This window comes from Terrapene carolina, unplaced genomic scaffold, assembly GCF_002925995.2.
Source record: "Terrapene carolina triunguis isolate 2854851 unplaced genomic scaffold, T_m_triunguis-2.0 Scaffold461, whole genome shotgun sequence".
Taxonomy (NCBI): Eukaryota; Metazoa; Chordata; order Testudines; family Emydidae; genus Terrapene; species Terrapene triunguis.
Window position 1 is genome coordinate 1,789,043 of NW_020664812.1, and position 23,481 is coordinate 1,812,523.

At 59.2% G+C, this 23,481-nt stretch overlaps 1 protein-coding gene across 1 annotated transcript in view; it reads left to right on the forward strand.

Moving 5' to 3' along the window:
- Positions 1-22,362, forward strand: part of ARHGAP33 (Rho GTPase activating protein 33) — a 31,135-nt gene extending 8,773 nt beyond the window's left edge. The window contains exons 8-17 of the mRNA XM_029913127.1: positions 212-289; positions 4,677-4,743; positions 5,420-5,488; positions 16,493-16,642; positions 17,903-18,005; positions 18,381-18,525; positions 19,203-19,285; positions 19,663-19,770; positions 20,148-20,293; positions 22,075-22,362. Of these exons, the coding sequence (XP_029768987.1) occupies positions 212-289; positions 4,677-4,743; positions 5,420-5,488; positions 16,493-16,642; positions 17,903-18,005; positions 18,381-18,525; positions 19,203-19,285; positions 19,663-19,770; positions 20,148-20,293; positions 22,075-22,220 (1,095 nt within the window). The 3' untranslated portion in view covers positions 22,221-22,362. The remainder of the gene's footprint in view (positions 1-211; positions 290-4,676; positions 4,744-5,419; positions 5,489-16,492; positions 16,643-17,902; positions 18,006-18,380; positions 18,526-19,202; positions 19,286-19,662; positions 19,771-20,147; positions 20,294-22,074) is intronic.
- The last annotated feature ends 1,119 nt before the right edge of the window (positions 22,363-23,481 follow it).

Here is a 23,481-nt window from a genome sequence, read left to right on the forward strand (position 1 = left end):
CAGTCCCAGAGCCCCCTCTCCCCAGATGGGACACTGTCCTGGGGAAGCCCCCACCCCAGCTGGGGCACTGCCCTGGGGAAGCTCACATCCCCGAAGCCCCCTCCTGCCCAGCTGTGGCACTGCCCTGGGGAATCTCACAGCCCCAGAGCCCCCTCTGGGGCACTGCTCTGTGGGGCTGGGGGCCCCCTGACTGTCTCTCTGCTCAGCGCAGGTCGGGGACATTGTGTCGGTAATCGACATGCCCCCCAAGGAGGAGGTCAGCTGGTGGCGAGGAAAGCACGGCTTCCAGGTGAGTGTGGGGGTTGGGGAGGGTCTGCAGGGGGGGCTCCCCGCTGGGCATTGCACCCCCACGCTCGGGTCACTGGGGGGGCTCCATGGGAGAGCCGGAGGCATGGGGGCACATGGGGGGTGGGAATGCAGGGTGGGGGCAGCTCGGGGTGTGGGGAGTCACAGCTCCAGCTGAGCTGCCCCCCTGCGCCCTGGGGTCTGGGCAGTGTCCAGTCCCTGGTCCTGGCACTGGGTCTCCCCAGCACGTACCCCATGGATGACTTCCCCCACCACGGCAGTGAGCCCCCATGGCCCAGCTGCCTGGCACCGGCTGTCCTGGAACAGGGGCAGGCCTGCCTCGGGAGTCACAGAATCATAGAATATCAGGGTTGGAAGAGACCTCAGGAGGTCATCTAGTCCAACCCCCTGCTCAAAGCAGGATCAATCTCCAACTAAATCATCCCAGCCAGGGCTTCATCAAGCCTGACCTTAAAAACCTCTAAGGAAGGCGATTCCACCACCTCCCTAGGTAACCCATTCCAGTGCTTCACCACCCTCCTTGTGAAAAAGTTTTTCCTAATATCCAATGTAAACCTCCCCCACTGCAACTTGAGACTGTTATTCCTTGTTCTGTCATCTGCTACCACTGAAAACTGTCTAGATCCATCCTCTTTGGAACCCCCTTTCAGGTAGTTGAAAGCAGCTATCAAATCCCCGCTCATTCTTCTCTTCTGCAGACTAAACAATCCCAGTTCCCTCAGCCTCTCCTCATAAGTCATGTGCCCCAGCCCCCTAATCATTTTTGTTGCCCTCCGCCGGACTCTTTCCAATTTTTCCACATCCTTCTTGTAGTGTGGGGCCCAAAACTGGACACAGTACTCCAGATGAGGCCTCGTATAGAGGAGAATGATCACGTCCCTCCATCTGCTGGCAATGCCCCTACTTACACAGCCCAAAATGCCGTTAGCCTTCTTGGCAACAAGGGCACACTGTTGACTCATATCCAGCTTCTCTTCCACTTTAACCCCTAGGTCCTTTTCTGCAGAACTGCTTCCTAGCCATTCGGTCCCTAGTCTGTAACAGTGAATGGGATTCTTCCATCCTAAGTGCAGGACTCTGCACTTGTCCTTGTTGAACCTCATCAGATTTCTTTTGGCCCAATCCTCTAATTTGTCTAGGTCCCTCTGTACCCTAGCCCTACCCTCCAGCATATCTACCACTTCTCCCAGTTTAGTGTCATCTACAAACTTGCTGAGAGTGCAGTCCACGCCATCATTAATGAAGATATTGAACAAAACCGGCCCCAGGACCGACCCTTGGGGCACTCCACTTGATACTGGCTGCCAACTAGACATGGAGCCATTGATCACTATCCGTTGAGCCCGACGATCTAGCCAGCTTTCTATTCACCTTATAGTCCATTCATCCAGCCCATACTTCTTTAACTTGCCGGCAAGAATACTGTGGGAGACCATATCAAAAGCTTTGCTAAAGTCAAGGAATAACACGTCACGCGGGATTAACCACTGCTCACAACTGCCCGGGTGGACACTTGCCATCTGCACTGCAGGTGCCTGGCCCCAAGGAGGCGAACCCACTTAGCAAGAGAATGAAGCTAAACCGAATTCAGGCTGCTTCAGTTTGGGAGGAGGAACTGAATGTGGTTTAACTAGGGCTTGTTCTACACTGAAAACTGATCCCGGCACAGCTACCTCAGTCTGGGGTGTCAGATCTCCCCACCCCAGGGCCAGAGCAGTGTAGACACAGCTGTGTCGACAGAGGAGGGCTCCCATCAGCGTGCCGTGCTGGGTGTGTATGTATGCGCGCACTTGCAGAAGAGCCTCTGTTGGCGTAGGCTGCATCTACACCGGGAGCTCTGCTGGCAGAGGGTCTGTCATAGCCATTGACACACAGGAACAGGCATCCAGATTTGCGGGTGGTGGGTTAATTTGGATTCAGTGTTGATGGGTTAATTTGGATTTGCTGCTGTTGGGTTAATCCGGATTCGCAGTTAAAGTGGTTTAGGAAAGGAAATCTGGATTCACTGGTGATGGGTTAATACAGATTCATTGTTAAAGTGGATTAGAAAAGGAAATCCAGATTTGCTGTTGGTGGGGTAATATACATTCACTCTAGTTGGGTTAATCCAGATTCACTGTTGGTGGGTTAATCCAGATTTGCCAGGAAAATGGAATAGGAAAGAAATCCAGATTCACTGGTGTTGGGTTAATCCGGATTTGGTGTTAAAGTGGATTAGTTAAATGGCGGTGTGGACGTTGTGACAGAGTCACAGGCCTGCTCTGTATGCAGCCAGCCAGGACTCTGGGGTGGCGTGACTCCCCTCAGGGCACGCTGTCCAGGGCAAGGAGCTGTGGCCTTCCTGGTCTGATCTCGGAGCATCCAGCATCCCTGTTCACACCATACACTTCCCCTTGGTGGGTCCAGCTGGACGGGACCCCTGAGGAAACCAGAGGGCCCCGCACCCCCACTCTGCAGCCAGCGGGTAACACAGAAGGTTTATTAGTCGACAGGAACACAATGTAGAACAGAGCTTGTTAGCACAGAAATCAGTGACTGTCAGCAAAGTCTATTTTGGGGGGACCCTGGGCCGGATTTCCTGGACTCCCTCCTCTCCGAGTCCCCCACAGCCGACTGCCCAGCTACCAGCGACCCGAGCTCCGACACACCTCCTGGTCTTTATCTCGCTTCCCGGGCAAAGTATCACCTGGTCGCATCCCCCTCCTGGGTCTAAAGTTACGAAGGGCACCGGCCATAGCATATGTGCAGGCAGCTGGAGCCACCTCACCTGCTCCAAGGGTCTCAGCAAAAGTCACACACCCTTATTTCCACCACCTAGGCATTGGTGCAATACACAGGGAAACTGAGGCACACACACTATTCGTGCAAAACAGTAAGACTCACATAGGCTCATGTACAACATAACAAGGAGGAAAACCCCATTTAGTCACAATGTTCTTCCGAATGGGAGTGGGCAGCATCTGGGTGAGTGTCACTCCCTTTGGAAGTGGATTAGGAAGACCGCTGCCGTTGGGAAGCTAAGCATCCACCCAGGGGCTTAATTCAGTTTAAAGAACGCACCTTGAATTCACACCTTTGGCTGCTCCGGATTCAGCCCTGGGGTCCATCGTGTCACATGGACAGATCCCCAGGCCATCCAGGGGGCGGGGCAGGAATTCACCACACAGGATGGGGGGGCGGGGTGTCTCTCTCAGGGTAGCCTAGGGGGATCCCCCTGTAACAAAGCGGCCTTTGGTGGGACACTACTGAGAGTATCAATTCAGAACAAACTGCTTAGAGCAGGGCAGTCGCAGCCCAAGGCTGGGTTTCCTTCACTACTAAGGCACAGCAAACCAGCCCAACAGAGAGGACTTCGGTTTCACCCCACTGGTTAACCAGAAGTCATACAAGCAATTCCCTCAGACACTCCGGTTTCCCAGGATCACCACCAGTGCAACTCCTTATGGGGATGAATGGTTATGAAAACCAACACCCCAGTAAAAGAAAAAAGATTCTCCCGATCCCAAAGGCCCAGGCCCCAGACCCAGGTCAATATACCAGTCAGATTTTACCCACAAATCACGCTGTTGCCAATCCTTTAGAATCTAAAATCTAAAGGTTTATTCATAAAAAGAAAGAAATATAGATGAGAGTTAAAATGGGTTAAATGGAATCGATTACATACAGTAATGGCAAAGTTCTTGGTTCAGGCTTGTAGCAGTGATGGAATAAACTGCTGGCTTAAGTTAAGTCTCTGGAGTACAGCCACAGCTGGGATGGGTCATTCAGTCCTTTGTTCAGAGCTTCAGTTTGTAGCAAAGTTCCTCCAGAGGTAAGAAGCAGGACTGAAGACAAAATGGAGACGATGCAGCTGCCTTTTATAGTCTCTTGCCATGTGGCCTGTGCTTCCTTTGTTTTAAACACAAGCTGCCCAGCACATGGCTTGGAAGCCTTCGAGTTCTCTCCATAGGCATGTCCCTGCCTGCCTTGCTGAGTCATAAGGTGTATCTGCCTTCTCTCAATGGGTCAGTTGTGTAGCTGATGGTCCTTAATGGGCCATCAAGCAGGCTAGGCAGTGCTGATGCCAAACTGTCTGGGGTGTCACCCAGAAGCATAGCACAAGTTTGAAATACAGACAGTATAGAGCCAATACTTATAACTTTAAATACAAAAATGATACCTGCGTACTGATAGCATAATCATATCCAGCAACATCATAACCGTTCCATAGACACCTTACTTGACCTCCGTACAAGATTTGGTAGCACTATAGGCCCTTGGTTGCAACAATGATCTATACGGTCACAGTTCATGTCAAGAAGGTCACACCCCCATGTTCAGCTATTGGGGGTGGGGCAGTGGATCCTGACCCCATCTGTCTATCTCACCAGGTCGGTTTCTTCCCCAGCGAGTGTGTTGAGCTCTTCCCGGACCGCCTGGCGCCAGAGCTCAAAGCAGGTGATGCCTGGGCCCCACAGCTGGGGTGCTGCTCCCCCACAAAGAGGTGGCCCTGGGGACTTGGGGGCGGGTAGGGATCAGGGTGTTTAGGGGAAGACCGGGTGAGGGGCACAGGAGTATGGGGGATATGGGGAAGGTGTGGTGGGGGCAGGGACTTGGGAGGAGATGGGGTGTTGGGGTAAGGGAGGGTGGGGTAAGAGGTGCTGGGTTGTGGGGTAAAGGGGGTGGGGTGTAGGGGTAGGGCAGGGAGTGTGGGGGTACGGAGGGGACAGTAGGAGTATGGCAGGGGCGCTGGGGTGTGGGGGTATGGAGGGGATGGGGTGCAGGGATGCGGTAAGGGGGTGTTGCGGTACAGAGGGGACAGGGTGTGGGGTTATGGAGGGGATGGGATATAGGGGCAGGGCAGGGGACACGGGTGTCAGGGTATGGAGCGGATGGGGTGCAGGGGTTGGGTAAGGGGGTGTTGGGATGTGGGGGCATCCTTTCCCCCCAGCTGGGGTCTCCCCTGGGACTCCGGGGTCTCTCTGGCACCGTGCAGCACGTCTTGGGCTCTGGTGCTCAGCAGGGCCAGCCCATGTCTGCTCCATGGAGAGGTGACCCTGTGCTGGGGCGGGGAAGGGGGAGCTCTGTCTCCACCATCCCAACCCCATTTCTTCCCCTCTGTTACCCCCAACAGACACAGATGGGACAGGCGCCAGCATCCCTGGGGTCCTCACGCCTCAGGGGCCCCTCTCCCCCACGTTGGGTAAGTACAGTACAGCTGGCACAGGGGGCCTAAATAAGGGAGGCAGGGGGAAACACTACAATATCATTCTGACCCCAGAGCTGGCTGCATCCCAGCGCTGGGCGAGCTGTCCCCATGCGGCGTTATATAAAGCTGTTCCCACCTGTCCCGCCCCAGAGATGGCTGTGTCCCAGCACAGAGTGAGCCGTCCCCATGTGGTGTTATGTGTCGCTGTTCCTGTTCACCTACCCCAGAGGTGGCTGCATCCCAGTGCTAGGCGAATCGTCCCCGTGTGGATTTATGTGCGGCTGTTCCCGACTGCTCTGCCCCAGAGGTGGCTGTGTCCCAACACTGGGCGAGCTGTACCTGTGTAGTGTTGTGTGCGGCTTTTGCTAGCTGCGCCACCCGAGGACCAGGAGAACGGTCCCCCTGAGGTGTTATGTGCGCCTGTTTCCGGATGCCCAGTATCAGAGGGGTAGCCATGTTAGTCTGGATGCCCAGTATCCGAGGGGTAGCCATGTCAGTCTGGATCTGTAAAAAGCGACAAAGAGTCCTATGGCACCTTATAGACTAACAGAAGTATTGGAGCATAAGCTTTCGTGGGTGAATACCCACTTCACCAGACGCATGTGGTGGAAATTTCCAGAGGCAGGTATAAATATGCAGGCAAGAATCAGTCTAGAGATGCCCCAACCCAGAGGTGGCTGTGTCCCGGCACCAAGCAAGCTGTCTCCATGTGGTTTTATGTGTGGCTGTTCCCGGCTGCCCCACTCCAGAGGTGGCTGTGTCCCAGTACCAAGTGAGTCGTCCCCATGTGGTGTTATGTGCGGCTGTTCTCACCTGCCCGCCCCAGAGGTGGCTGTGTCCCAGTACTGAGTGAGCCGTTCCTGTCCACCCTACCCGAGACGTGGCTGTGTCCCAGTGCCAGGTGAATCATCCCCGTGCTGTGTAATGTGCGGCTGTTCCTGGCTGCCCCACCCCAGAGATGTCTGTGTCCCGGCGCTTGGCAAGCTGTCCTCGTGTGTTGTTACATGCATCAGTTCCACTCTGCCCTGCCCCAGTTTTGGCTGCGTCCCACCACCAGGACAGCTGTCCCCATGTAGTATTATGTGTGGCTGTTCCCGGCTGCCCCACCCGAGAGGTGGCTGTGTTCCAGGGCCAGGAAAACTGTCCCTGTAAGGCGTAATGTGCGGCTGTTCCCGGCTGCCCCACCCCAGAGGTGGCTGCATCCCAGCAGCGGGTGAGCTCTCCCCTTGCAGTGTTATGTGTGGCTGTTCCCAGCTGCCCCACCCAAGAGGTGGCTGTGTCCTAGGGCCTGGAGAACTATCCCTGTAAGGCGTTATGTGTGGCTGTTCCCGGCTGCCCCACCCCAGGGGTGGCTCCGTCACTGTGCCGGGCGAGCTCTCCCCTTGTGGTGTTATGTGCAGATCTTCCCAGCTGCCCCACCCCGTAGGTGGCTGCGTCCCAGTGCCAGACGAGCTGTCCCCGTGTGGTGTTGTGTGCAGCTATCCTTGCTGCCACGCCCCAGAGGTGGCCAGACGAGCTGTCCCCAAGTGGTGGCATGTGATGCTGTTCCCGGCTGGCCCATCCCAGAGATGTCTGCATATCAATGCTGGACGAGCTGTCCCCATGTGGTGGCTGTCACAGACTCAGAGGTCGTGCCCATTCTTGGCCCTGTACGGTCTCTGGGGGAAACCCCCTTCAATATGACAGCCCTTCTCGGGGGTGCACTCTCGGGGGTTAAGCCCCTCCGCCGCCTGGAATCGCACCTCTCTGAGCCTTAGCACATTTGTCCCTCGCCGTGGGCCCCCTCAGGGAGTCCACTCGCTCTGGACCCCCGGGGCCTCCACTCCCAGAGGGAATAATGCCACCCTGCTCGCTAGACCAGAGCGACTCTCAGCCAGCGTAAAACAGGAGGGTTTATTGAGCGTTTGAACACAGCACAGGAAACTCTCAGGGCCCTTAGGCCTGGCCTCACTCAGCACAGTACATATAAGGCCTGGTCTACACTGGGGGGGGTGTCGATGTATGATACGCAACTTCAGCTGAAGTCGACATATCTTATTCCGACTTACCTCCTGTACTCACGGCGCAGGATTGACGGCTGCGTCTCCCCGTCGACTCCACTACCGCTGCTCGCTCCAGTGGAGTTCCGGAGTCGACGGGGAGCGCATTCGGGGATCGATATATCACGTCTTAGTGAGATGCGATATACTGATCCACAATAAATCGATCGCTACCCGCCGATACGGCGGGTAGTCTGGACATACCCTAAGTCTCCCCTGCATCCAGGTGGGCTCTGCCTGCTCTCTCCTCCCAGCCCAGAGACCCCCTGCTTCCAGCTGGGCATCTGATATCACCTGCCCCCAAGCCCCGCCTCTGTCCTTTGTCTTTTGTCCAGGTAAACAGGGTCACCTGGGCCTTCTCTCCTCTCAGCCCCTCCTCTCAGCCCTCCGTTGTACCCCTCTGGCTGGAACCGGCTGGTCAGCTGACCAGGGTTCTCTCTCTGCAGGCCATTGTCCTCCCACTGGCCAGAACCAGCTATGGCATCTGAGCTAGGCCTCCTGCTCACCAGGTCACCAGTTGCTGGCGTATCCATTCTCCTGGTCATTGGCCGGGGTCCCAAGTTCCATCGCTGGTCCTCTGTAACATCAAACTCCCTCTCCCATCACCTCATTAAACCAGTAACACCCAGGGAAACTGAGTCCCACCCCCTCTGCATGCAAACCATTGAAAAAAACGTGACAAAGTGGGGGATTTTCACATCTCTCCGCCCTTCGAGTCTGAACTGAGCGGGGTCACTTAGCCAGTGATCTGGGGAAGTTCAGGGCCCCCACCCCGTGATAAAGCATCGGCTATAACATTGGCAGTCCCCCTCACATGGACCACCTCCATGTCATAACCCTGGAGGAGCAGGCTCCATCTCAGCAGCTTGGCATTAGCCCCTTTCATTTGGTGCAGCCACGTCAGGGGCGAATGGTCAGTGTACACAGTGAAGCGCCGCCCAAATAGATATGGCTGCAGTTTTTTAAGTGCCCACACCATGGCCAGGCATTTCTTCTCTATGGCCACATAGTGCTGCTCCCAGGGCAGCAACTTCTCGCTCAAGTACACAATGGGGTGTCTCTCCCCTTAGTATCAGTTTGCATCAGCACCGCACCCAGCCCCGTGTCTGAGGCATTGGTGAACACCAGGAAGAGTTTGTTAAAATCCAGTTATACCAGCACTGGGCTTTGGATGAATGCCCCCTTTAGCGCATAGAGAGCCCTCTGGCACTGCTCAGTCCAGACCACCCTGTCTGGCTTTGCCTTCCTACAAAGCTCTGTGAGGGGAGCTGCCAGGGAGCTAAAGTGGGGCACAAACCTCCGGTAGTACCCCATCATCCCAATGAAAGCCTGGACCTGCTTCTTAGTCTGGGGAGTGGGCCAATCCTGGATTGCCTCCACTTTGGCCGGCTCCGGTTTCAGGTGGCCGCTCCCCACCTTGTGGCCTAGATATGACACCCCTGCCATCCCCACCTTGCACTTTCCAGCTTTTATGGTCAGTCTGGCATCCTGGAGGCCTCTTCACTTGGGACACATGTTCTTCCCAGGTCTGACTAAAGACACAGATGCCGTCAATATACGCTAGAGCAGAGTTAGGCAACCTATGGCACGCGTGCCGAAGGCGGCACGCGAGCTGATTTTCAGTGGCACTCACAGTGCCCGGGTCCTGGCCACTGGTCCAGGGGGCGCTGCGTTTTAATTTAATTTTAAATGAAGCTTCTTAAATATTTTAAAAACCTTATTTACTTTACATACAAAAATAGTTTAGTTATATATTATAGACTTATAAAAAGAAACCTTCTAAAAACATTAAAATGTATTACTGGCACGGGAAACCTTAAATCAAGCGTTTCCCGGAAGGTCAGTACATACTCCATCACTGATTCTCCATTGAGGGAAGCCTTCCCCTCTCACTCATCCCTCATTAAGTCCAGGGGTCCCCTCACTCTCCTCACATACAGCAACTCAGACAGGGAAAACTCTTTGGATTCCTGGGGCACTTCCCTGTATGCGAACAGCAGGTGGGGTAAATACTTGTCCCAGTCCCGTGGGTGATGGTCCATTAATGTTTTCAGCATCATTTTTAGGGTCCCATTGAACCTCTCCACCAGCCTGTTGGACTGAGGGTGGTATACCGAGGCCCAGGTGTGCCAGACCCCACACTTCTCCCACAAGCACTGGAGCAGGCCCGACATGAAGTTAGACCCCTGGTCTGTAAGAAACTCCTTGGGGAACCCCACTCTGCTGAAAATGGTCAGCAGTGCATCTGCCACGGTGTCTGCCTCGATAGAGGACAAGGCCACTGCCTTGGGGTAGCACAAAGCGAAATCCAACACCACCAGAATGTATTTCTTCCCCGACCGGGTCACCCTGCTGAGGGGCCCCACTATGTCCATGGCCACCTTCTGAAAAGGCTCCTCTATGATGGGCAAAGGTCTCAGAGGTGCTTTCCCCGCCCTCTGGCAGGAGTCACAGGACCTACAATCCTGTTGGACTGCGTCAAAAACGCCAGGCCAGTAAAAGTTCTGCAGCAGCCTCTGCCTGGTGTGCTGTACTCCCTGATGCCCTGAAAGGGGAATCATAGAATATCAGGGTTGGAAGGGATCTCAGGAGGTCATCTAGTCCAACCCCCTGCTCAAAGCAGGACCAATCTCCAACTAACTCATCCCAGCCAAGGCTTTGTCAAGTCTGACCTTAAAAACCTCTAAGGAATATCATGGGCCAAGTACAACAGTCTGCGGCGGTACCTCTGGGGAACCACCAACTGCCTCCTGGCTTTCCAAGGGTATGTCTACACTACAGGATTAATCCGAATTTAGATAATTCGAATTTGGGAAACAGGTTGTATAAATTCGATTGTGCGCGGCCACACTAAGCACCTTAATTCGGTTTTTAACCACATTAATTCGGTGGTGTGCGGCCACACTACCCCATTAATTTAAACACAGTAATTCGGTGGTGTGCGGCCACACTAAACCTAATTCGAATTAACAAAATCGATTTAGGCTCTACTCCGTTCGTCGAGGTGGAGTACAGAAATCGATTTAAAGGGCCCTTTAATTCGAATTAACTGGCTCTGTAGTGTGGACGGGTGAAGGGTTAATTCGGATTAACGCTGCTAAATCCGAATTAATCCCGTAGTGTAGACCAGGCCCAAGGTTCAGTTTGCCCCAAACCAGCCCATTCCCGGTACAGGAATCCCTTCTCCCAGAGGAATCTCTCCTGGCAGTCCTCCCCCTGGGATCCTGCACTGCTGTGGCCAGCAAGGGCCCTCAGCTTCTCTAAGGAGGGATCCTCCTGCAGCTCTGGAATTCAGCTGCTGGATTTGAAGGTACAGCCCTGGTTGGCAATGCCGCAGTTTCCCCACCTTGGAACGGAGGCTCCGGCCCAGCCCTGTCGAGCCCTACCCTCGGTGCTTCTGTCCCCGCCTTCGGGAAGTCCTGCGTCCCTCGCTGGCTCTGGCTCCAGGTAAGGACCAGGGCACCCAGCCAATTCTCCAAGTCATTACCCAGTAGCACCTCGGTATCATAGAATATCAGGGTTGGAAGGGACCTCAGGAGGTATCTAGTCCAACCCCCTGCTCAAAGCAGGACCAGTCTCCAACTAAATCATTCCAGCCAGGGCTTTGTCAAGCCTGACCTTAAAAACCTCTAAGGAAGGAGATTCCACCACCTCGCTAGGTAACCCATTCCAGTGCTTCACCACCCTCCTAATGAGCGGTGGTCGTGGAACCCCCATCCCTAGGACAGTGCATCTCATGCCTTCCAATCGGCGGAGTCTCCTGCTCCCTTCCCTCAGATGTATCATCTCATCCACTCTCCGCATTAGTACCTGTGGAAAGAACATGAAAACGGTTGCTCACCTGTATCTGCATTGCTGGTACATGGATGCTCCTCTTTCTTCTTCTGGAGGTCACATGCTGCCAATTTTCTTCACCGTCCTTCTGTCCCTGCTGCGCAGCCTGCTCTGATTCTTTAGAACGTTGTGCCCATAGAAGCATATCCTGATGTCTGTCCAGGAAATCTTCATTTTCTCTTACGCAACGCAGGGTTGATAGTTGTTTCTCCAGACCTTGAATCTTCTCTTCCAATGTGGAGACCAGCTTGCACTTTGTACAAACAAAATCGCTTCTGTCCTGTGGAAGAAAGACAAACATGGCACAACCTGTGCAGGTCACAACAGCTCATCACTCATCATCCATAGCACCTTCCTTCTAAGAGCTTCTTCAGCTGTTGCAGCAACTACTCAGAGGAACCTGCAAGATGAAAGCCTCAGTGGGGCTCTCCCCAGGCGAACTCCCAGTCAAACTCCCTCTGTTAGCCGCTCAGCTATTCGCCGCTCAGCTGGTTCACAGCTGACTGCCTTTTAGGTGATCATGCACCCCAGCTTCTTTGGGTTCCTCCTTATCCCCCATCTGCTGTCCACAAACTCATCCACCAGCGCCCCTGCACTGCGCAGATCTTTGGGCTTCCGGTCCACTAACCACACCTTAAGGTCTGGAGAGCAGATGTCATACAGCTGCTCCAACCCCACCAGGTTATACACATCCTCTGTGGTAGTGGCCCCTGTGCCCTTCCCCCACTTACTGAGATATTCCCTCAGCAGGTTGGTCACCTCCTTGTAGGTGATGCCTGAGATCTTGCGTACACCCCGGAATTGTTTCCTGTACGCCTCGGGGGTCAGTTCAAACTTCAGCAGCAAAGCCTGTTTGAACAGGTCATAGTCCCCCATCTCAATACCATCCATTTAGCTGAATGCCTCTATGGCCTTGGGATCCAGCAGGGGGGGTTAGACAGTGGAGCCTGTCTGCAGGGTCAATCTGGTTCAGATCACAAGCCTTCTCAAAGGCTGTGAGGTAGGCATCAATATCCCCCGCCTCCTTAAACTGAGGTAGCAGATTCCCCACAAAACTGGCATCTTGGGGCCGTTTCCCGCTTACCCCCGGGCAGGCCCTCTTGGTCCATGTCACGGAATTGGGGGAGACAAGGCCCTGCACCCCCGGCTTCCTGCGATTCACCGTGACTCTCAGCCAGCCAGTAAAACAGAAGGTTTATTTAGACGACAGGAACACAGTCCAAGACAGTCTTGCTGGTACAGACAACAGGACCCCCTCACTCAGGTCCATCTTGGGAGGCCAGGGGAGGCCAGGAGGTCTGACTGGCCTCTCCTCCATTTTCCCAACCAGCTCCAAACGGAAACTCTCCAGCCCCTCCTCTCCCTGTGTCTCTCTGTTCTCCAACACCTTCAGTTGGCACCTTTGCAGGGGAGGGGTCCAGGCTATCAGTTGCTGGGAGACAGGGTGTTGGCCATTCTCTGCGCAGACGCTTGCACACCCCTGCCCTCTAGGGCTCTGAAACAATTGCACACCCACCACCTAGATACTTAAGAAATGCATAGGGGAAACTGAGGCACCCACACAGTATTTAGAGAAAACATTAAGAACATTCCCACTTCGTCACAACCCGCCTCTCCTCCAACTCGTGCTGCTCCTCCAGCTCCAGCTCCTTCACTTTCAGCTCCAACTCCAGCTTCCGTAGCTCCTCCAGGGAGTCGGGTCTGATAGACTCCCAGCTGCTACATGGACTTCCCCCCACGGCTACTCCCCGGCTCTCTGGGCATCCCGGGAGCCCCCCGGGGTCTGGAGCCTGTTCCTCAGACTGGTCATTCTCTACAAGCTGAGCCATCAGCTGCTCCTTAGTGAGTTTCCCCACACTCAGCCCTCTCTCCCTGCACAGACATGCCAGGTCCCTCTTACGGAGCTGGTTATAGATCATTTCCTCGCTGGTTCCTTCAATTCCATCCTTTTATCGCTGGCAGCCACTCACTGCAAAGCGACTGTGCTCACAGCCAAACGTCTACAGGGTGCATCCACAAACCATCCTCTGCTACTACATTGTCACAGACTCACAGGTCGTACCCACTCTTGGCCCCGTACGGTCCCTCGGGGAAACCCCCTTCAGTGTGACAGCCCTTCTCGGGGGTCCACTCTCTCTCGGGGGTTAAGCCCCTCCGCCTCCTGGAACCACACCTCTCTGAGCCTTAGTACGCCTGTCTCTTGCTGTGGGCCCCCTCAGGGAGTCCACTCGCTCTGGACCCCCGGAGCCTCCACTCCCAAAGAGAACAAAGCCACCCTGTTCTCTAGACCGGCGCGACTCTCAGCCAGGGTTTATTGAGCGTCTGAACACAGCACAGGAAACTCTCAGGGCCCTCAGGCCTGGCCTCCCTCAGCACAGCACATCTAAGGGCTGGTCTACACTAACCCCCCAATTCGAACTAAGATACGCAACTTCAGCTACGTGAATAATGTAGCTGAAGTCGACCTACCTTAGTTCGAACTTAACCGCGGTCCACACGCGGCAGGCAGGCTCCCCCGTCGACTCCGCGTACTCCTCTCACCGAGCAGGAGTACCGGAGTCGACGGCGAGCTCTTCTGGGTTCGATTTATCGTGTCCAGACAAGACGCGATAAATCGAACCCAGAAGTTCGATTGCTTGCCGCCGAACCAGCGGGTAAGTATAGACGTACCCTAAGACTCCCCTGCATCCTGGTGGGCTCTGCCTGCTCTCTTCTCCCAGCCCAGAGACCCTGCACTTTCCAGCTGGGCATCTGATAGCACCTTCCCTTAGACCTGCCTCTGTCCAGGTAAACAGGGTCGCTTGGGCCTCCTCTCCTCTGTCCTTTGTACCCCTCTGGCTGGAACTGGCTGGTCAACTGACCAGGGTCCTCTCTTCACAGCCCACTGTCCTCCCTCTGGCCAGAACTGGCTGTGACTCCTGAGCTGGGCCTCCCAGTCACCAGGTCACCAGTCGCTGGCGTATCCATTCTCCAGGCCATTGGCCGGGGTCCCTAGTTCCCTCACTGGTCCCGTGTAACAACAAACCCTCTCCCATAACCTTGTTAAACCAGTAACACCCAGGGAAACTGAGTCCCAACCCCTCTGCAAGCAAACCATTGAAAAAACCATGAAAATCCCTCACTTTGTCACAGTGGTATGTGCACCTGTTCCCAGCTGCTCCACCCCAGAGGTGGCTGTGACCCACCCCCGAGCGAGCTGTGCCCTTGTAATGTTAGGTGCGTCTCTTCCCCGCTGCCCCGCCCCAGACATGGCTGCGTCCCAGTGCCAAGCTAGCTGTCCCTGTGTGGTGTTATGTGCGGTTGTTCCCAGCTCTCCCACCCCAGCGGTGGCTGCGTCCCAGCGCCAGGCAAGTTGTCCCAGTGTGGTGTAATATGCGGCTGTTCCCGGCTGCCCCACTCCAGAGGTGGCTGTGTCCCAGCAATGAGCGATATGTCCCCGTGCAGTGTTATCTGCGGCTATAACCCGGCTGCCCCGCCCCTGAGGTGGCTTCATCCCAGCGCCGGGTGAGCTGTCCCCATGCGGTATGATATGTGGCTGTTCCCACCTGCCCCGCCCCAGAGATGGCTGTATCTCAGTATGGAGTGAGCCGTCCCCATGTGGTGGTGTGTGTGTCTGTTTCTGTCCGCCCTACCCCAGAGATGGCTGTGTCCCAGTGCCAGGCGAACCGTCCCCGTGAGGAGTTATGTGCGGCTGTTCCTGGCTGCCCTGCTCTGGAGGTGACTGTGTCCCGGCACCGCGCAAGCTGTCCCCGTGTGGTGTTATGTGCGGCTGTTCACGGCTGTGCCACCCTAGAGGTGGCTGCGTACTGGAGCTAAGCGAGCTCTCCCGGTGTGGTTTTATGTGCGGCTCTTCCCAGCTGCCCCGCCCCAGACATGGCTGAGTCCCAGTGCTGCGCGAGCTCTTCCCCTGCAGTGTTATGTGCGGCTGTTCCTGGCTGCCCTGCCCCGGAGGTGACTGTGTCCCGGCACCGCACAAGCTGTCCCTTTGTGGTGTTATGTGCGGCTGTTCCTGGCTCTCCTGCCCCAGAGGTGACTGTGTCCCAGCACCAGGCGAACTGTCCCTGTGAGGTGTTACGTGTGGCAGTTACCAGCTGCTCTGCCCCAGAGATGGCTGCATCCAAGCTCCGGGAGAGCTGTCCGCCTGCGGAGTTATGTGCAACTGTTTCCCCCTTCCCCACCCTAGAGGTGGCTGTGCTCCAGCACCGAGTGAGCCATCTCCATGTGGAGTTATGTGTGGCTCTTCCTCTCCACCCTACTGCAGAAGTGGCTGCGACCCAGTGCCAGGCAAACCCTCCCCGTGTTGGTTTATGTGTCGCTGTTCCCAGCTGCCCCACTACAGAGGTGGCTCCATCCCAGCGCCGAGCAATATGTCCCCATGCAGTGTTATATGCAGCTGTTCCCACCTGCCCCACCCCAGAGATGGCTATGTCTCAGTACCAAGTGAGCTGTCCCTATGTGCCATTATGTGCTCCCATTCCCGTCTGCCCTGATCCAGAGGTGTCTGGGTCCCAGCGCCAGGCGAGCTGTCCATATGTGGCATTATGTGCTCCCGTTCCTGTCTGCCCCGATCCAGAGGTGGCTGTGTCCCATTGCCGGGCGAGCAGTACCAATTTGGTGTTATGTGCGGTTGTCCCCAGCTGCTCCACCCCAGAGGTGGCTGCGTCTGAGCGCTGGGTGAGCTGTTGTGCTGTTATGTGCGGCTGTTCCCGGTTCTCCCGCCCCAGCGGTGGCTGCGTCCCAGCGCCGGGCGAGCTGTCCCCATGTGGTGTTATGTGTGGCTGTACCCAGCTGGCCCGCCCCAGGGGTGGCTGTGTCCCAGCAATGAGCGATATGTCCCCGTGCAGTGTTATCTGTGGCTATAACCCAGCTTTCCCACCCCTGAGGCGGCTTCGTCCCAGCGCCGGGTGAGCTGTCCCCATGCATCATTATATGCGGCTGTTCCCACCTGCCCCGCCCCAGAGATGGCTGTATCTCAGTATGGAGTGAGCCGTCCCCATGTGGTGTTATGTGTGGCTGTTCCTGTCCGCCCTACCCCAGAGGCGGCTGTGTCCCAGTGCCGGGCGAGCTGTCCCCATGCAGTGTTATGTGCAGCTGTTCCTGGTTCGTGACGGTCTCTGTCCTGCAGTGTGTAAGAAGCACGGGAAGCTCCTCGGTTTTCTTCGCACCTTCATGAAGTCACGGCCCAGCAAGCAGCGACTGAAGCAGCGCGGGATCCTGCGTGAGCGCGTCTTCGGCTGCGACCTGGGGGAGCACCTCCTGAACTCGGGGCATGACGGTGAGACCCCTGGTCTATAGGGCATTGTCTCCTATCCCCCGGGCTTGCGCTTTGAGGCACTGCCTCCAATCCCCCCGGCCACGCCCTGTCTCCCAACCTGATGCTATGGGGCGCTGCCTCCCATCCCCCTGGCCAGATCTCATCTCCCTGCCTGGCACAATGGAGCGCTGCATCCCATCCCCCCGGCCGGACCCCATCTCCCAGCCTGGCGCTATGGGACACTGCCTCCTGTCCTCCTGGCTGGACCCCATCCCCCAGCCTGGCACTATGGGGCACTTCCTCCCATCCCCCCTGGTCGTGCCCCATCCCCCAGCCTGGCGCTATAGGGCACTGCCTCCCATCCACCCCAGCCACACCCTGTCTCCCAGCCTAGCACTATTGGGCTCTGCCTCCCATCCCCCCTGGCTGCACCCTGTCCTCCATCCATGCCCCATCTCCTGGCCTGGCGCTATGGGTCACTGCCTCCTTTCCCCCTGGCCATGCCCCGTCCCCTGGCCTCGCCTCTGCTCCCATCCTGGCACTATGGGGCACTGCCTCCTATCCCCTCCAGCCGCGCCCCCTGTCCCAGCCTGGCATTATGGGGCACTGCCTCCCATTCCCCCGGCTGTGCCCTGTCCCCTGGCCACGCCTCTTCTCCCATCCTGGCGCTATGGGGCACTGCCTCCCATTTCCCTGCTCGTGCCCCATCTCCCAGCCTGGCGCTATGGGGCACTGCCTCCTTTCCCCCTGGCCATGCCCCGTCCCCTGGCCTTGCTTCTTCTCCCAGCTCTCACTTTGGTGCTATGGGGCACTGCCTCTGATCCCCCCGTCCGCGCTCCGTCCTCTGGCCGTGCCCCCTCTCCCAACCCAGCGCTATAGGGCACTGCCTCCCATCCTCCCTCAGCTGCATCCCATCCCCCAGCCTGGCGCTATGGGTCACTGCCTGCCATCCCCCCCACCACACCCCATGTCCCATTCTAGCGCTATGGGGAACTGCCTCCCCTCCCCCTGGCCATTCCCCAACCCTGCCCTTGCCCTGTCTCCCAGCCTGGCGCTATGGGGCACTGCCTCCCCTGCTCCCGGCCACGCCCCGTCCCCCAGCCTGGCGCTGCCTCCCATCCCCCTGGCTGCACCCCGTACCCTGGCTGCGTCCATCTCCCAGCCTGCCGCTATGGGACACTGCCTCCCATCCCCCCAGCCGTGCTCCCCCCGGCCTGGCGTTGGAGGTCTTGATGCTGCCATCTGTTCCCGTGCCCCCCGCTTATCCTATGCCTTGCGCAGTTCCCCAGGTCCTGCGCTGCTGCTCAGAGTTCATTGAGAAGCACGGCATGGTGGACGGGATCTATCGCCTCTCGGGCGTCGCCTCCAACATCCAGAAGCTGCGGTGAGGCCTGGGGATGGGGAGCTGGGGGTGCATAGCGGGGTGGGCACAGGGGAGTGGCAGGCAGCGGGGGGATTTGGGCACAGGAGAGGCGCAGGGTGTGGCGATAAGCAGGGAAGGGTGGGGGGGTGCAGGGCACTGTGTGGGGTGGTACCAGACTGGCCCCCAGGGTTAGAGGGCAAGGGAAGAAGGGCGCAGGGGTGGGGGCAGGGTGTGGAGGCAGGGCACGGAAGGCAGGGCGGCAGGGTTGGGGGGCAGAGTGTAGGGCACGGGGGGCACGGCACAGGAGAGCAGGGTTAGAGGGCAGGGTTGGTTGCCTGGGTTAGGGGGCAGGGGGGCAGGGCTGACCCGGCCATACCCGCTCTCCCCTTTCCCCAGGCACGAGTTCGACAGCGAGCGGGTGCCGGAGCTGGGCCGGGCGACCTACCTGCAGGACATCCACTGCGTGAGCTCCCTGTGCAAGCTCTACTTCCGCGAGCTGCCCAACCCGCTGCTCACCTACCAGCTCTACCACAAGTTCGCGGTGAGCCCGGGGCTGCCCCCACCTGCCCCCCAACTCCCGCGTTCCCCCCCACGCCCGCATCCCCCCACGTTCCCCCCCGCCCCCGCATCCCCCCACGTTCCCCCCCGCGTTAACGCCCGACCCCCCAACCCGCTGCTCACCTACCAGCTCTACCACAAGTTCGCGGTGAGCCCGGGGCTGCCCCCACCTGCCCCCCAACTCCCGCGTTCCCTCCCGCACCCGCATCCCCCCACGTTCCCCCCCGTGTTAACGCCCGACCCTCCAACCCGCTGCTCACCTACCAGCTCTACCACAAGTTCGCGGTGAGCCCGGGGCTGCCCCCACCTGCCCCACAACTCCCGCGTTCCCTCCCGCCCCCGCATCCCCCCACGTTCCCTCCCACCCCTGCATCCCCCCGCGTTAATGCCCGACCCCCCAACCTGCTGCTTACCTACCAGCTCTACCACAAGTTCGCGGTGAGCCCGGGGCTGCCCCCACCTGCCCCCCAACTCCCACGTTCCCTCCCGCCCCCGCATCCCCCCGCATTAACGCCCAACCCCCCCAACCTGCTGCTTACCTACCAGCTCTACCACAAGTTTGCGGTGAGCCCCCGACTACCCCCCAACCTCCTGCCTCCGCATCCCCCCGCCCCCACATTAACACCCGAGCCCCCTGATGACAGCCCATTTGCCCTGCAGGAAGCTGTGGCGGTGCCCGGCGAGGAGGAGCGCCTGGTGCGGGTGCATGACGTCATCCAGCAGCTGCCACCGCCCCACTACAGGTACCTGCCTCACAGGGCCAGAGCGGGGGTTGGTGTCCCGCAGAGCCATGGGTGACAGCTGAGGGGGTTGGGGTGGTGGGTGACGCCCGGCAGGGTCAGGGCCCCACAGGGTCATGGGCAACAGCTGGGGGGCATGGGTGACAGTGGGGGGGTTGGGGTGGTGGGTGACGCCCGGGGGGGGTCAGGGCCCCACGGGGCCATGGGTGACAGCTGGGGGGGAGGTCAGGGCTCCATGGGTGATGACTGGGTGGTGGTTGAGGGCGGGGGGACCCCAAGGGGTGTGGATAACAGTGGAGGGGTCAGGGCCCTGTGGGATTGTGGGTAATTGGAGGGCAGGCTGGGTCCGGGTCCCCCTCACCAGCTGCCGCCCCCCTCAGGACCCTGGAGTTCCTACTGCGGCACCTGGCGCGAGTAGCCACACACAGCCCAGACACCAGCATGCACGTCAAGAACCTGGCCATCGTATGGGCCCCCAACCTGCTCCGGTAAGTGCCGCCCAGCCCCCTCTGGCTCCCCTCCAGCCCCCCTGCCATCCCTCCACACCGGCTACCATCCCCCCAACCTGCTCCGGTAAGTGCCGCCCATCCCCCTCTGGCTCCCCTGCCATCCCCCCACACCGACTACCATCCCCCCAACCTGCTCCGGTAAGTGCCTCTGACCCACCTCTGGCTCCCCTCTGCCCCCCCGCCAGTCCCCCACCTACAATCCCCCCAACCTGCTCCACTTAGTTCCTCCCACCAGCCCCCCCCCCCATGCTGGCTCCAATCCCTCCAGCCTGCTCCGGTGAGTGCACCCCTCCCAGGCCCCCCGCACCGGCTCCAATCCCCCAGCCTGCTCCGCTGAGCGCCCCTCTGCCCCCCAGGTCGCTGGAGCTGGAGGCTGTGGGGCTGAGCGGGGCGGAGGCCTTCCACGAGGTGCGGGTCCAGTCCGTGGTGGTCGAGTTCCTGCTCAACCACGTCCAGGTGCTGTTCAGCGACAAATTCACCTCCATCGGCAAGGACAGCGCAGGTGGGCGTGCGGGGGGGCCATGGGGGATACAGGGGGCCGTGTGGGGCAGTGCGGGGGGCAGCATGGAGAGGCAGTGTGGGGTGGACAACGTGGAGAGGACAGCCTGGGGGGGGGGCAGCATGGGGAAGGGGACTGCACAGTACAGGCTGGGGGGGCAGCGCTGGGAGACAGCGTGGGGTGGCGCTGGGGGTAGCACAGCACAGCCTGGGGGGAGGTTCAGCCCAAGGGGGCAGCACGGGCATTGGGGAGGTGGAGGGCATGCAGGGGGGGAGCAAGGTGCTCAGTGGTGGGGGGCATACAGAGACTGGCTGGCTGCTGAGCTGGGGGGGTGGGGGCAGGCTCTGCCCTAGAGGAGGTTGGAATCTTTGTCTGCTGCCTTGTTTGTGATGCTGCGCTGCTGGGCACCCCCCCACTTGGACCTGGCCCCCAGCAGCGGGGTTGGGGTGGGGCCGGGGGCTGCTGCTCCGAGGGTGGGGACCTGCCCCGAGTGGCATTGGGCAGGGTGCGTGAGGGGGGATGGCCAGCAGCAGGATTTGGGGGCTGGTCTCCTTGCCTCACCCCCCCCCCCCCAGATCCAGCTTCGTGCCCTCTTGCTGTCTTGTGTCCTTGGGGGTCTGGCAGGGAGGGGCTCGGGGGGATGGGGGCAGCAAGGGATGGAGGGAGGGAGACACATGAGGGATTCTGAGGGGTAGGGGTAGGGGGAGCTGTGGAAGGTTGGCAACAGTAGGGTTTTGAGGGGTGGAGGGGCATTGGGAAGGCTGGGGACAGTGAGGTTTGGGGGTGATGGGGCAGTTTGGGGGGTGGGGGGCACTGGGGGAGGCTGGGTGCAGTGGGGTTTATTGGGATGGGGGCAGTTTGGGGGAAGTTGGGGGGCAGTGGGTTTGGGGGGACAGTTTGGGGGCAGTGGGGTTTGAGGTCCCCGCAGCGAGTCCACCTGGGGACCCTCACCCCCCCAAAGGGCCCTGCACCCCCACTCTGCAGTCACAGGGACTCAGCCAGTGTGTGACACAGGAGGTTTATTCGTCGTGGGAAACAGCGTAGGACAGATCTTGTTAGCACAGAAATCAGGAACTTTCAACAGAGTCCATCTGGAGGGGTGGGGGAGGTCCAGAGCCCTTGGCTCGGCCCCCCTCTTCCCCCCAGTCCCAAACCAGGAGACTGACCCTTTCAGCTGCCCATTGCCCCTCCTCCTTCCTTTGTCTCTTTCCTGGGCCAGCCGGTCCCCTGGTCTCTGGTCTGCACCAGCACCTCGGGCTGGTTCTTGCAGAGGAGGGGGCCTGGCCATGAGTGTGGGCCGTTCTCTGCAGCCCACCAGCAGTCACACTTGCCCTCTAGGGGTCTCTGCAAGGATCACCTCCCCTTATCCCACCACCTAGGTACTTGAGTAACACAGGGGAAACTGAGACACACCACAGTTTTCAGAGAAAACATTAAGAACATTCCCACTTCGTCACACCGGGGAAGGCTGGAGGCAGTGGGGTTTGGAGGGGTGGGGGGCAATGGGGCACTGGGAGAAGGTTTGGGGCAGTGTGGCATGGGGAGCTAGTGGGGCAGCCAGTGCCGGGCCCCCCCCCACCCCGTGCTTTGCTCCCTGTGTAGCAAGCTGGTCTGTTCTCAGCAGCTACCCCCCAGTCTCTGGCCTGGGGCTGGACCCCCCCTCCCCTGCTGCATGTCAGGATCCCAGGCCCAGGGAGAGGGGGCCCTGCTCTGGGCATGGGGGTGCCCCTGGGCTCTGGCGTGCTGCCCCCCTCGGCCATCCTCTAACCCTGTTCTCTCTCCAGCCCCCCAGCCGGCGCCCCGGAAGCTGGCCTGGCCCCCCAAGACCGGCCGGCTGCTCACCCTGCCCGAAGCCCTGAGCAAGGCCCAGAGGGAGCCGGAGACGCAGCAAGACGGGGTGGGGGGTGCCCCGGAGGCGCAGGGGGACTGAGGGGGCAGGGGGGGTCATCCACCCCCCCCCCCCGATCAGATTCATGGACCCATGCACACCCTCTATCACGCCCCCTCCCTGCCGCTCACGGGCCCCTTTAGCCCGGTATCCCACCCCATCCCTGCCGTCCACGAGCCCCCGTATCCCGCCCCCTCCCTGCCACCCGTGGGCCCCAGTATCCCGCCCCCTCCCTGCCGCCCATGGGCCCCGCTGCCCAGGTATCCCGCCCCCTCCCTGCTGCCCGTGGGCCCCTCTACCCCGGTATCCCGACCCCTCCCTGCCACCCGCGGGCCCCTCTACATGGGCTGTGGGGTACCATGGCTCCGTGACCCCCCCCGCTCTGGTGCAGTCAGCTGCACCCCCAGATGAGCATTGATCCCAGACACTGCGGTGGGGAGGTGCCCATGGCAGGGGGTTCTGGCGGCCCAGGTTGCTGGCTGTGGAGCAGGAGCAGGGTGGCACGGTTCTCCCTGTGGGCTCTCAGGGTTAGTGCCCACCAGGGTAGGGAGGCTCAGGCCCTGGGTTTAACCAGCTCCTGTTGAGAACAAGAGAACATTAAATGTCCAGCTGGCAACTCCCCGCATTGGTGATTCATGGTGCCTGGCGCCCAGCGGCTCGCCCCGGGGAGACAACTGGCTGGGAGCGGGGATGGGGGGCTGACATTGACTGGGCCTGGTGGTGTGGGGACACTGAGCCCAGCAGGGGTGGGGGTGGGGGGTTGCTGAAGTGGGGGGCTGCCAAGGCAGACTGGGGAGGCAGGTGCTAGGGGCATTGAGACAGGCTGGGGAGGGGGGTGCTGAGATGAGTGGGTGCCAAGGCATGCTGGGGTACAGCGAGGTAGGCTAGGGAAATGGGATGCTGAAGTGGGGGGGCACCGAGACAGGCTGGGGAGGCAGGTGCTTGGGGGCATTGAGACAGGCTGGGGATGGGGATGCTAAGCTGGGGGGGTGCCCGGACAGGCTGGGGAGGGGGGTGCTGGAGGTGCTGGGGAGCGGGGTGCTGAGGTGGAGGGGTGCCCAGACAGGCTGGGGAGGAGGGTGCTGAGGCAGGTGAGGGCCTGAGGTGGGGGGTGCTGGGGGGCACCGCGGAAGGCTAGGGGGTGCCAAGGCAGGCTAGGAAAGGGGGTGCTGAGGTGGGGAAGTGCTGAGACAGGCTGGGGAGGGGGGTTCTGGGGATGCCCAGGCAGGCTGGGAGGCGCCGAAACAGGCTAGCCCTGTGGTGGGAGGGAGGGGTGGACAATCCTGCAACCGAATGCAGTGGG